We start from the raw sequence: 12,892 nt of genomic DNA, 5'->3' as shown, positions 1-12,892 counted from the left end.
TTGTTTTGAAACAATGAGTTCTTTATTAGTAAGGCATAACAACTGTTAACTTTAATAATCAGAGCATCATTGACCTCCTAGACTCCAAATTATTTGCTTTGGACTGTCAATAAACTTTGGCAGTGTTATGCCTAATGCTTCTTGAACTTCTGTTTTGGCTTTCTTGTGTTGTTTATTTTGTTACTTCTCTCACTGCTCATTTACTGCTGCTTCTCCAGCTCGCCTTTCACCTCCTATTCAATATAAGTATGTGTTCCCCAGTTTCTGTTTTGGGCTTTTTTTTGTTGTTGCTGAGACAGAGTTTCGCAGCGACACCCAGATTGAATGCAGTGAGGTGAACTCAGCTCACTGCAGCTGCCACCTCCTGAGTTCAAGTGATTCTCCTGCCCCAGCCTCCTGAGTAGCTGGGACTACAGGCGCCCGCCACCACGCCTGGCTAATTTTTTGTATTTTTAGTAGAGATGGGGTTTCACCATTTGGCCAGGCTGGTCTCAAACTCCTGACATCAACTGATCTGCCTGCCTTGTCCCCCGACAGTGCTGGGATTATACGCATGAGCCACTGAGCCTGGCCGGGCTTTTCTTTAGCCTGCATTCTGTTGATTGACAAAGCTCATCTGCTCTTGACCTCTGCTTTCACCTCAGTAGGAATAACTCCCAAGCCATTTGCTGCAGTCCTGACCTGCCCTCAACTTTTAGGCATTTCCAGACATTTCTGGATGTTTGCAGGACAGCTTCTCTTTACTGTGCCTTTGATACTTCCAGTATCCTGTGATCTCTTCCTTCCTTTTTGTCTTCTTTCTTTCTGCCGCCCTCATTCTTCATATTGCTCTCAGCAGTATTCTAACCTAGAAGCTTTTGAGACCGCCCTTTCTCTGGACTTGTGTACATCTGAAATAATTTTTTAAAATTATTTCCTTTTATTCTGTTGTTGCCAGAGGTTTCAGGTGCTTTTGACATACTACCTGCAGTCATGTAATAGTCTCTTAGTGGGTATTCCCACCTCTGGTCTCTCACCCTACCAGTTAATTCTGTACATGGTATCAGATACTCTCACTGAAGCACACCTCGGTTAACTAACACTCCCACCACCTAGGTCCAAGGACTGACATTTCAGTCCCTGCATGATGTAATTCCAAACAGCTGTTTCATGTTCATCTCCCACTACCATCATACTCAACTCAAATTGAACTGTCCTCATGCCTTGTCCATTCTCATTCTACTTCCTACTGCCAAATCTTTGGTCATACTGTTCTTTTATCTTGAAATGAATCTAACTTCCTAGTATTTCCGTTTCTAGCTCTAACCTCACCTTCTAAACTGAACTGAAACACCACATTCAAATTTTCCTCTGATGCCTCTGGATAGGTGGAATAATTTTCCTAAAATTTCAGGAACATTGTGTTTACAATGTCTTATTTGTTCTTAACATTCTATTATAGTTGATTTTATATAAGTATTCAGTTTCTGAATATTCTATAAAGTGGTAGATGTCGGGAATAATAATGTATTCATATTTACGTCATCTTTAGCATTTTGGTGGATTATAGAGTTGCAAGAAACTTGGAAGACATCTGTTTCCACTTTTATGTATTGTTTTCATTATGTTCAATAAACCACCATCTATTAAGTGTACACACTGAGGAAGACTGTTCTTTTAAAGGCAGTCCTACTTGTGACTGAAATTTTCTTGCTTCTACCTAGAGTCTTTGTTCAGCTTCCTGGGGCCATGTGCAATGAATCCCTTTCCTGTTTGAATGACATACTATACCTATGTGGTGACAGTTCACATGTCTTTTGTTTTCTCTATCAATTTAACATATTCAGTTTTCTTCCTGTTTTTTGTATGTGACCTGGTTAAGTTCTTTATTTAAGGCTGCTCTATCATGGATTATTTCAAGTTTAGGAAAGTCCACAAATGCATAGAATACTTCAAGGATAACAGTGGTTTTCAATGTAAATATTGGAACTATTGTTCATGATGTAACTTGTCAATATCTCTTCAGGTGAAGTCAGAGTGGGAAATCAAGGTATACATAGAGATCTACCTCTGGGAGAATCCCATAGTTATCTCAGGGCTGAACTTTCCTGTCTGTGCCCACAGTTTAATAAATAAATAAATGAATAAACCACTGGAGGATGATAGGAAAGCTCACTTTAACTTTTGATTATAATTAGAAATTAGCCACTCAGTAAAATTATACTGTTTTATAGATTAATGCCCTAAGTAGTAAAACAACAAATATGTCTTTTGTGTATAATAAGTGAATTTAAAGACATTGGACCAAATAAGTGGCTATTAAGTAAAGTTATGAAGATAAGCTTTAAGTAAGAATAACTTACATTTGTTGAACATTTCTATATGTCAGGTATCATTTTAATACCTTACATGTTTTAATTAATTTAATCCTCAAAACCTTATGAGGAAACATTATGGTTATCCTTATTTTACAGATGGGCAGAGTAGAGAACAAAGGTGATGTATTTTGCCCAAGGTTACACATCTTGTCATTGGAAGGGTCTGGATTTTAATCTGTTGAACACAATGTACCTTTTCAATAGTATTAATTTAAAGTATTTCATGCTGCAGTAAATTTTAAGATATTCTTGGGGGGAAAATTCTGATAATTTCTTTTTTCTTTTTTGAGATGGAGTCTTGCTCTGTCGCCCAGGCTGTAATGCAGTGGCCCGATCTCAGCTCACTGCAAGCTCCGCCTCCTGGGTTCATGCCATTCTCCTACCTCAGCCTCCCGAGTAGCTGGGACTACAGGCGCCCACCACCACGACTGGCTAATTTTTGTTTCTGTATTTTTAGTAGAGAATGGGGTTTCACTGTGTTAGCCAGGATGGTATTGATCTCCTGCCTTTTGATCCTCCCGCCTTGGCCTCCCAAAGTGCTGGGATTACAGGCAAAGTCTGATAAATATTTTTTAAAATGGAGGCTAGTCAGGTATAATGAGTTTGGGTCTGTTACAACACAAAGTCAGCAGGAATGATAAGGCTTCCTTACTCTTTGAAGGAGTTACCTGGAACCAAGCTAGGAAGCTTAGAGAAAGTAACAACCTCTTATGGATTCAAGGAGGCTGGAGAACCACCAAAGGAACAGTAAATCCAGGATGTCATTCCTGTAACTCAGTTTGCAAGGTTGTAGGGATAGAATGTGTGAGAGGTGGCAAGACTCCCATGGAAGCCCTGTGCTGTGGGTATCAGTGAGTGCATGAATAGAGTAGGGTCTGGAGAATTCTCATAGATGGGTATATATCAAATTCACAGTGAAGTGGGATTTTGAATAAAGCCTCTGACATATTTTAAGCCATAGAATGCAATACTTTAACAACTATTTATTCCCTTGCTGTGTTCTAGACACTATTTTGGATGTTAGAGAAATGGCTGTAAATAGAACAGGTAAGTCATTTTTAGTCTTGAGTTACCCAGATATCAAACATATCTCAAAGCAAGGTTAAGCAATTCATGTCCTTGAGCCAATTTTTTTTTGTAGACATCTCATGTCATCTTCTCTATGTAGTCAGTCTTATTTTGTAGTTATCTCTTTTTTCTCTTCTCCTTTTTTTTTCAATCTCAATGTCACATGTCAGATCAGAGACTTTGAAGACAGATAGATATACCTCAATGAAATTTCAGCTAAGCTATTTCTAAGCTGTTTGACCAAAATCAAGATATGTAACTTTTAGAGCCCAGTTTTCTCATTTTGGAAATAATAAAATTTATTTTATGAGTTGTTGGAGAAATAATGTAGGTAGCCAATAAATGATAAACATAATAATGTAATTTTTATCTCTACCTTTATTTTTGGCATATATTGAGGCAGAACTTCTTTACTCCTGAGGCATCTGTTCTGTGCAGAAGTATTTATGAGTTATAATATTGGTACTCCCAGCATGACCCAAGTAGGAAGGTCAGAAAATAAACAAATATTAAAATAATGTGGATCTTTTCAAGATGGATAAAATTCTAGTTTCTGGCACATATATGAGGAGATTCAAGTGCTAATATTGATGCTGCAAAAATGTTTAAGTGGTGAAATTTTCACTTAGCTATAAAGTTAGTAATACCAGTTGGGAATACAACCTAAGGGAATTTTAAGATGGAAATTCCATTTAGACGTGTTAGCACACATAAGCACATTTGAAAACTACCGCAAAGAGCAAGACAATAATCATTCTGTTATAATGACTTAGAGATATTTGTTCCAATTAAAACATATGCCAACATAATTATTGATGTCATTTAAGTGTCTTCTGTGTGTTTTCTGTTTTATATATAGTATTTTGAATCCTCATATTGTCATGTAGGATAGATTATATTCATTTACAGGCAGGGAGAATAAGGACTCAGCAAGATGAGGCTGGCCATTCTAGCACCCCAAGAGTCAATGCCTCAGCCAGTGTTTCAGTACAGGTAAGATGCTAATGACAGCTAGATCTTGGCTCTCATACCTTACATAAATTCAAGTCAGTAAATAATTAAGCATTGCTATATGAAGTACTCTGCAAAAATACCTGGACAAATAAGTATAAGACATCTTTTCTGACTGTCATCCTCCAAAGGAGACTGAAATTTTAGAGAGATTGTGTGTGTGTGTGTGTGTGTGTGTGACTATATCTCTGTGTGTGTATGTGTGTGTGTGTGTATATATGTGTATATATATGATTTTAAGGCGATACTAAATATATATGTATATATATGTGTGTGTGTATATATATGTGTGTGTGTGTATATATCCTCTTTATCCAATAGCATCCAGAAATGGACTCTTACAATGAAAAACTTTTTGAACTAGAACATAGTTAGGAATGTACTTTTAGAAGTTTATATAAATGAATATCCCAATTTGTTCTATCATGTGACTTAATTCTTTTCTATTCAAAGCATTGTGCCATTTAAAAAATGTACACACACACACACACACACACACACACACACACACACACACACACACATATTAAAGCCACAACCCAGAGTAGGATAAGTGTCAAAATTAATGATAGAGAACATGATTTTCTAGGACAGAGGTTGACAAAGTATAGCCCCTTGGGCCAAATCCAGACCACTGCCTGATTTTGTAAATAAAGTGTTTTTGGAATATATCCACACCTGTTTGTTTTCCTGTTTTTTGTGGCTGCCTTCCTGCTGCCGGGAAAAGTTGATTAGTTGTGACTTAGCCTGCAAAACCTAACATTTTTACTATCTGGCACTTTAGAGAAAAAAAAAATATTTATTGAATCCTGCTCTAGAATTTCAGAAGATACTTTGCTTTCTGATGGAGGAATCAAAGAAGGCATTAATGAAACAAGTGAAATTTATTTTGGAGCTGAGAGATGGGTAGTCTTTAGTTAAGAGAGGAGCTTGTCATAGTAAGTGCCACAGAACTCAAAATCAAAAGTACACTGATAGATAAGTCTGCTGAAGAATAAGGATCATGTTATTGTATGTAATTTATATAATGCTATAACCATTTGTCTATGAATTTTTTTTGTAAGTATCTGGAACACTGATTCTTAAACTTGATGAAACATTTGAATCAACTAATTAACTACTTAAAAGTTATATTTTACTCAATAATCTGTAAGGCTAAAATATAATCCATGTGGAAAGTCACTGATCTATGTCTCTATTTTCATAACATGAAGGAATGCTGGATATAACACTAATATTTTTTTCTAATCACTATTTATAATAAATACTAGATACTGAGCATACAACTAAGTACCAACAGTGTCCCCAGAGCTTTTCATGCCTTATCTCATTAAAAACTTGCAGTAGCCAAATGAGGTAGATGTTATTATTTCCATTTTTGTAACAGAGAATACTAGGAAACAGATGTATCAAGTAATTGACCTAAGTCTACAAAACTAGTAAGTAGATCCTCTTTATCCAATAGCATCCAGAAATGGACTCTTAAAATGAAAACCTTTTTGAGCTAGAACATAGTTAGGAATGTACTTTTAGAAGTTTATATAAATGAATATCCCAATTTGTTCTATCATGTGGCTTAATTCTTTTCTATTCAAAGCATTGTGCCATTTTTTAAAAAGTTGAGTTAGCTCTTAGTACAAATGGCTCTGCAAATTTTTATTGAATATACTGATTTTTTATGGAACTATAACGTTCTGCATCCTCTCTGTTTCTTTGTCACTTTCTGTCCACAACTCTTTTTCTCTTTACCTTGCTGCTTAACATTCAGTCATTTGTAATTTTCTCCTTTTCCTGTAGTATCAGTTCATAATATTCATATAGGTCCTCATTATCCATTACCTGTTGCACAGTGTCTTTGATGTAGCAGTAAAGTGCTTGAAAGCATTTTCATAAAGTAGTGACAGCTTCCAGAAGAAAAAGAAAGAATCAATGCAACTTCCTACCAGCTTCTTGTTCTGAACTGAAAAAGGGGCAGAAACTGCAGAATTGTTGAATATCACTAATGGATATGACAAACTCATAAGTAGATAGGAAAAGGTGAATGATTCAGAGGAAGCCACAGATAATCGAAGAAAATGTAAGTCTGTATTCCCTGTAGGCCACATTAGCTAGCATTTGTGTGAAAGTAACCTGGCCTCTTGTGCCATGGGGAGAGCATTAATTGAACACAGTAATATCCTGGTACAGGAGGATTTATAGACATCAGATCTAAGGCTCATATACAATTATTTCCTTTTTACCATTACATTTCTAAGTAATATATGCTGTTAATTTAAGAAAAAATACTTCTATGAGGAAATGTGTATTTTTATTTGTTTTCATTTTATTTTCGTTAATAACACAAATTTGTTACTCTACCTCATTAAGATACCTGAATCCGTTTTCTACATTTATTTTCAAATGTTCCAAATAAAGGTGAGGAAGAAACATTTCCAAAACAGTTTCACCAACAAATAATTTAAATGCCTAGAAACCTAATTATGACTGTTCATTGGGATACTTAAGCATTTGTGATCAAAATTATTATGTATATTTGCTCAGTTACTTTAAGTGTGAATATTATATAGGGGCCAAGGGAAATTTCCCCTTTACCCTCCAAAGGTTTGCTGAAATATCAATTCACAAAAGACAGATTAGTGGAGACAAGGCATGCAATTTATTATCATGCCCAGGGAAGAATCACCGAGTGAGTGCCCAGTATCCCAATGTAGTACAGATGCTTATATAACCTACTTCCTAGGGGAACGGAAGATGGCAAAGGATGGATGATTTTAGGGAGATACTAAATGATTTTTAGGGGAATTCAATAGACTTGAAGAACATACAGTGTCCTGGGACAAAGGCCATTTGTACCAAAGAACCTTGTCAGGACAAAAATCTGTCCTGTCCTTTTGTCATTGACAAAAATCTGTCCTGCTTTATTGACAGACTTCAGTCTTCCTTTCTGCGATATGAGTTCAGTTAATGAAAACTCAGGGAAGGGACCAGTGGTAATTGTTTTATTCTTTGGCATATTTGGACTTTAGGCAGGTAAGTGACTTAGAGAACAACTTCATTCTGTGCTTTGGGAGACATAGAAGATTGAGAGATGTGGGTAAGGGGGCATGGATAGATAGGGGGTTGGAGGGTTGAGGATGGTGGAGGGTGGAGAAGGTGAGAGAGACCTTGTGGCTCCTTCTGAATGTCAAAGTGCCATATTTAGGGTGTTGGTTTCTGAGCCAATTTTGTAACATTTCTATCCAACTTTTAAAAATCTATGAGCTATTTTAAATTGTTTTACATTTTATTAGTCCTTTTATTCTATTAGCTCTTGTCTTGAAGCAGCAATACTTAATGCTTGCTCAGTTATGCATTCAGATAACCACTTGTGGTCTGTAAAACCTAAATTTAAATATATGATTTTTTTGTACTCTCTTGGTGTCTGAAGGATTTGCAAAAGGGTTTATACACTCAGATTTTTGGAATGAGAAAGGAGAAAGTGAAGGCAGGTAACAAACTGGGTGCTAAGTGTGTGCCAAACATATAGTTATGCAGTTTTTACAGCATCACCTCATGCAATCCTGAATCATTCCCTGACAACCTCAGCATCTCTATTTCCTGGGCATTGCTGTCTCCAATTTAGGATGGCTCTGGCTAGTTAGGAAACAAAGGTTTATTTCCAAAATCCGTATTTTCCCTTATATTACATGTTTTCTTCCCAGGAAGAGGGAGTCCTCCCTCTTTGAAAACACAGTTTGTAGAAGAGGGAAATTACAGGGCAGCAAGAGAAATATTTAGGATTCTGTTCTTTTAAAATGTGGTAGCTAAAAATAAAAATCATCATATTTTTAAATGTCAGAATTACACCTGGAAGTCTTTTTCAAGAAACAAAAGGCAAACTTAAAAGAACAAGAGGCTGGGCACAGTGGCTCACGCCTGTAACTGTAATCCCAGCACTTTGGGAGGCCGAGACGGGCGGATCACGAGGTCAGGAGATCGAGACCATCCTGGCTGACACTGTGAAACCCCGTCTCTACTAAAAATACAAAAAATTAGCTGGGGAAGGTGGCGGGCGCCTGTAGTCCCAGCTACTGGGGAGGCTGAGGCAGGAGAATGGCGTGAACCCGGGAGGCGGAGCTTGCAGTGAGCTGAGATCTGGCCACTGCACTCCAGCCTGGGCGACAGAGCGACTCCGTGTCAAAAAAAAAAAAAAAAAGGAGAGAAATGTTGGCAATACTTTACTTTGTGAGTCTTCCACATATACAATTCCTCTTTCAAAAGTGTTAACCTTATAAATTTTATGTTGGGATTGATGCTAGTATCAAGAAAGCAAGTAGACACAGATAATGTTATTGATTTGGATTTGAATATTGTTTTCTTCTTTTTTGAGTACTTGATTATGCTTTATTAAACAGGTGTATTCAGTTCCAATTATTCTTTAATGAGAATGACTACTAAAGAAATCTTAATAATTTGTTCATTAGAATACCAGAACTTCATTATAATTTGAAATTCAATGTAAGAGTTCATCTTAAACCTATTCCAGAAGATTTAGGAAGTCCTTCATTATAAACAGTTTAGCTCTTAACTGTAGCCCTCTGATAGGAAACATAAAGGTAGTGCTGTAATGCTGTTCCAGCTTACATGTTTAAAAACGTGTTTCTTTAATAGTAATACACTGTCCTGAAATACATAATTGAGATAATATATGTTTCTAACTGTGAGGCAGTTGAGTTGAATGACAGTATGTCTTGTTTATGTTTTGTCTTAGGTTGGGCTGCTATAATAAAACACCAGAGACTGAGTGTCTTATAAAAAACAGAATTTTTTTTTCACAGCTCTGGAGGCTGACAAGTCCAAGATCAAGCTGGTGGCAGATGCAGTGTCAGGTGAGGGCCTGCTTTCTGATTCACAGATAGCAGTGTTATACCTGTGTACTACATAGGAGAAGTGGTGAGAGAGCTCTCTTAGGTCTCATTTATAAGGTCACTAATTCCATTCATGAGGGATCTACCCTTAGGACCCAATCATCTCCTCTATTAGTCTGTTCTCATGCTGCTATAAGGACATATATGAGACTGGATAATTTATAAAGGAAAGATGTTTAATTGGCTCACAGTTCTGCATGACTGGAGAGGACTCAGGAAACTTAACAGTCATGGTAGAAGGGGAAGCAAACATGTCCTTCTTCACATGGCAGCAGGAGAGAGAAATGAGTGCTGAGCAAAGGGGGAAGCCTGTTATACAATCATCAGACCTTGTGAGAACTTGCTCACTATCATGAGAACAGCATGAGGGTAACTGCCTCATGATTTAATTATTTGTCACTAGGTCCTTAACATGACGTGGGAATTCTAGGAACTACAGTTCAAGAGAAGATTTGGGTGGGGACACAGACAAACCATATCATTCTGCCTCTGGCCCATCTCAAAACTTATGTCCTCACATTTTGTAACACAATCATGCCCTTATAACAGTCCCCCAAAGTGTTAAGTCATTCCAGCATTAACTCAAAAGTCCAAGTCCAAAGTTTCATCTGAGACAAGGCAATCCTTTCTGCCTATGAACCTGTAAAATCAAAAGCAAGTTGGTTACTTTGTATTAATAGATACCATAGGGGTAAACACACCCATTCCAAATGGGAGAAATGGACTAAAACAGAGGGGTTATGGGCCCCATGCAAGTCTGAAATCCAATAGGGAAGTCATTTAACCTTAAGTTCCAAAATGATCTCCTTTGATTCCATGTCTTGCATAGAGGTCATGCTGATGCAAAGCATGAGCACACACAGCCTCGGGCAGCTCCACACCTGTGGCTTTGCAGGATACCGCTCCTGTCACAACTGCTTTCACCGGCTGGCATTAAGTGACTGCAGTTTTTCCAGGCACGTGGTGCAAGCTGTCAGTGAATCTACAATTCTAGGGTCTGGAGGATGGTGGCCCTCTCCTCACAGCTCCAGAAGACAGTGCCAAGTGGGGACTCTGTGTGGAGGTTCCATCCCCACATTTCCCTTCCTCACTGTCCTAAGCAGAGCTTTTCCATGAGGGCCTTGCCTCTGAAGCAAACTTCTGCCTCGACATCTAGGCATTTCCATACATCCTCTGAAATCTAGGCAGAGGTTCTCAAACTTCAATTCTTGACTTCTGTGCAGTCACAGGTGCAACACCACGTGTAAGACGCCAAGGATTGGGGCTTGCCCTATCTAAAGCAATGGCTTTGTCTCTAACTTGACCCCTTTAAGCCATGGCTGGAGCTGAAGCAACTGACACGCAGGGTAATATGTTCCAAGGCTGCATAGAGCAGAAGCCCCTGGGCCCAGACCACAGGACCATTTTTCCCTCCTGGACCTTCGTACCTGTAATAGGAGGGGCTGCCATGAAAGTCTGTGACATGCCCTGGAGACATTTTCCCCGTTGTCTTGGTGATTAACATTTGGCTTCTTGTTACTTATGCAAATTTCTACAGCCTGCCTGAATTTCTCCCCAGAAAATGGGATTTTCTTTTCTATCACATCATCAGGCTGCAAATTTTCCAAACTTTTATGCTCTGCTTCCTCTTGAATGCTTTGCTGCTTAGACATTTCTTCCACCAGACAACCCTAAATCATCTCTCAAGTTCAAACTTCCACAGATCTTTAGGGCAGGGGCAAAATGCTACCAGTCTCTTGGCATAACAAGAGTGACCTTTACTCCAGTTCCCAACAAGTTCCTCATCTCCGTCTGAGACCACCTCAGCCCAGACTTCATTGTACATATTACTATCAGCATTTTGGTCAAGCCTTAGGAGGTTCCAAACTTTCCCACATCTCACTGTCTTCTTTTGAGCCCTCCAAACTGTTCCAACCTCTGCCTATTACCCAGTTTGAAAGTCGCTTCCACAGTTTCAGATATCTTTACAGCAGCACCCCACTCCTGGTACCAATTTACTGTATTAATTTCTGCTGCTATAAGGACATTTTCCAGACTGGGTAATTTATAAAGGAAAGAGGTTTAATTGACTAACAGTTCCTCACAGCTGCGAGGCCACAGGAAACTTACAATTATGGTGGAAGGGGAAGCATACACATCCTTCTTCACATGATGACAGGAAGAAGTGCTGAGCAAAAGGGGGAAATGCCCCTTATAAAACCATCAGGTCTTATGAGAACTCACTATCATGAGAACAGCATGAGGGAAACCACCCCCATGATTAAATTCCACCCTCCAAGTCCCTTCTATGACATGTGGGGATTATGGTAACTACAATTCAAGATGAGATTTGGGTGGGGACACAACCAAATTATATCACCTCCCAAGGGCTCCATCTCCAAATACCATCACGTTAGGAGTTAGGTTACAACATATTAATTTTGGGGACTTATATATTCAGTGTACAGCAAAGTTTTGTAGTGTCTAATAGTATTACAGTATGAGTGGAACTTTATAGTTGACAAGAGAATCTGATCCATGCATTGGGAACTAAAATATCTCTTCCTTGACTCTGAAAAGATACACAATCAAGGAGGTGTGGGAACACTATCAGGTAGAAGATACATACTACCCATTCAGTGGTATTTTATAGGAGAGAGATGATGGGGAAGAAAAGGAAATACTTCATTGTTAATAGAGAACTTTTATGGTTTGGTCAAGAGCATGGAACATCTGTGTTTTAGACAATCAATATTTAAGTTGTAATTTACCAAAGCTAAGAGTCTATGACCAACAATTCAAACAAAAAGTTATGTAAATGAAGTATTTCTGTATGAATATGGTTTCTTTCATAAAAGCAGAACTAGAGATACAAGATGATGAAGAACATGCTAAGATTATGAACAGTAATACTGTTAAAACCCTTACTGAATGAAACAAATATGATCTACAAATGGCAGGTCCATTCTGGTCCTGATGCAGCATGTGCTCCCAGATGGTCTGTTGGAGTGAGAGCCTTTTTTTTTTTTTTTTTTTGACAGTCTCACTCTGTCATCCAAGCTGGAGTGCAGTGGTGCGATCTTGACTCACTGCAGCCTCTGCCTCCTGGGTTCAAGCTATTCATGTGCCTCAGCCTCCTGAGTAACTGCAACTATACGTGCTACAAATTTTTGTATTTTTAGCAGAGATGGGGTTTCGCCATGTTGGCCAGGCTGGTCTCTAACTCCTGACCTCAGATGATCCACCTGCCTCAGCCACCCAAACTGCTGGGATTACAGGCATGAGCCACTGTGCCTGGCCAAGAAACGTTTTTACATGCACTATATTGGCTCCAGAAAACGACCATCTCTTGTAATCAAATCATTAATGATTTCAAATGAAGTGTTTTGTATGTGTTCTTTATGCTATTAAAGTCATCAGAATAATATAATACGGTTGAAGTGCCATGATTCTTTATTTCATTACATAATCCAACTTTATTTTGAGAAATTATATATTCTTTGCCTGTACAGCTGCTGTAATTTGAATGTGTCTTTTTCAAAATCTACATGTTGACGCTTAATGGCCGTT

The 12,892-nt window shown here is 38.2% G+C and overlaps 1 protein-coding gene across 15 annotated transcripts in view; it reads left to right on the top strand.

The window, feature by feature from the left end:
* Positions 1 to 12,892, top strand: part of LOC139356728 (uncharacterized) — an 87,590-nt gene that overhangs the window by 5,782 nt on the left and 68,916 nt on the right. For 4 of the 15 annotated variants that reach the window (XR_011609088.1, XM_071071528.1, XM_071071527.1 and 1 more), the window contains exons 2-3: positions 3,363 to 3,404; positions 9,254 to 9,304. Coding sequence is in view for 8 of the 15 variants with exons in the window: in XM_071071528.1 (XP_070927629.1) it covers positions 3,363 to 3,404; positions 9,254 to 9,304 (93 nt within the window). In the remaining 7 variants the exon portion in view is untranslated. Of the gene's footprint in view, positions 1 to 3,362; positions 3,405 to 4,334; positions 4,419 to 7,364; positions 7,467 to 9,186; positions 9,369 to 12,363; positions 12,753 to 12,892 lie in introns of those variants that run through there. The other 11 variants (XM_071071531.1, XM_071071526.1, XR_011609086.1 and 8 more) reach the window with 10 other exon arrangements.

The sequence above is a fragment of the Macaca nemestrina genome, chromosome 10, assembly GCF_043159975.1.
Source record: "Macaca nemestrina isolate mMacNem1 chromosome 10, mMacNem.hap1, whole genome shotgun sequence".
Classification (NCBI taxonomy): Eukaryota; Metazoa; Chordata; class Mammalia; order Primates; family Cercopithecidae; genus Macaca; species Macaca nemestrina.
This window is presented reverse-complemented; position numbering and strand designations above follow the sequence as displayed.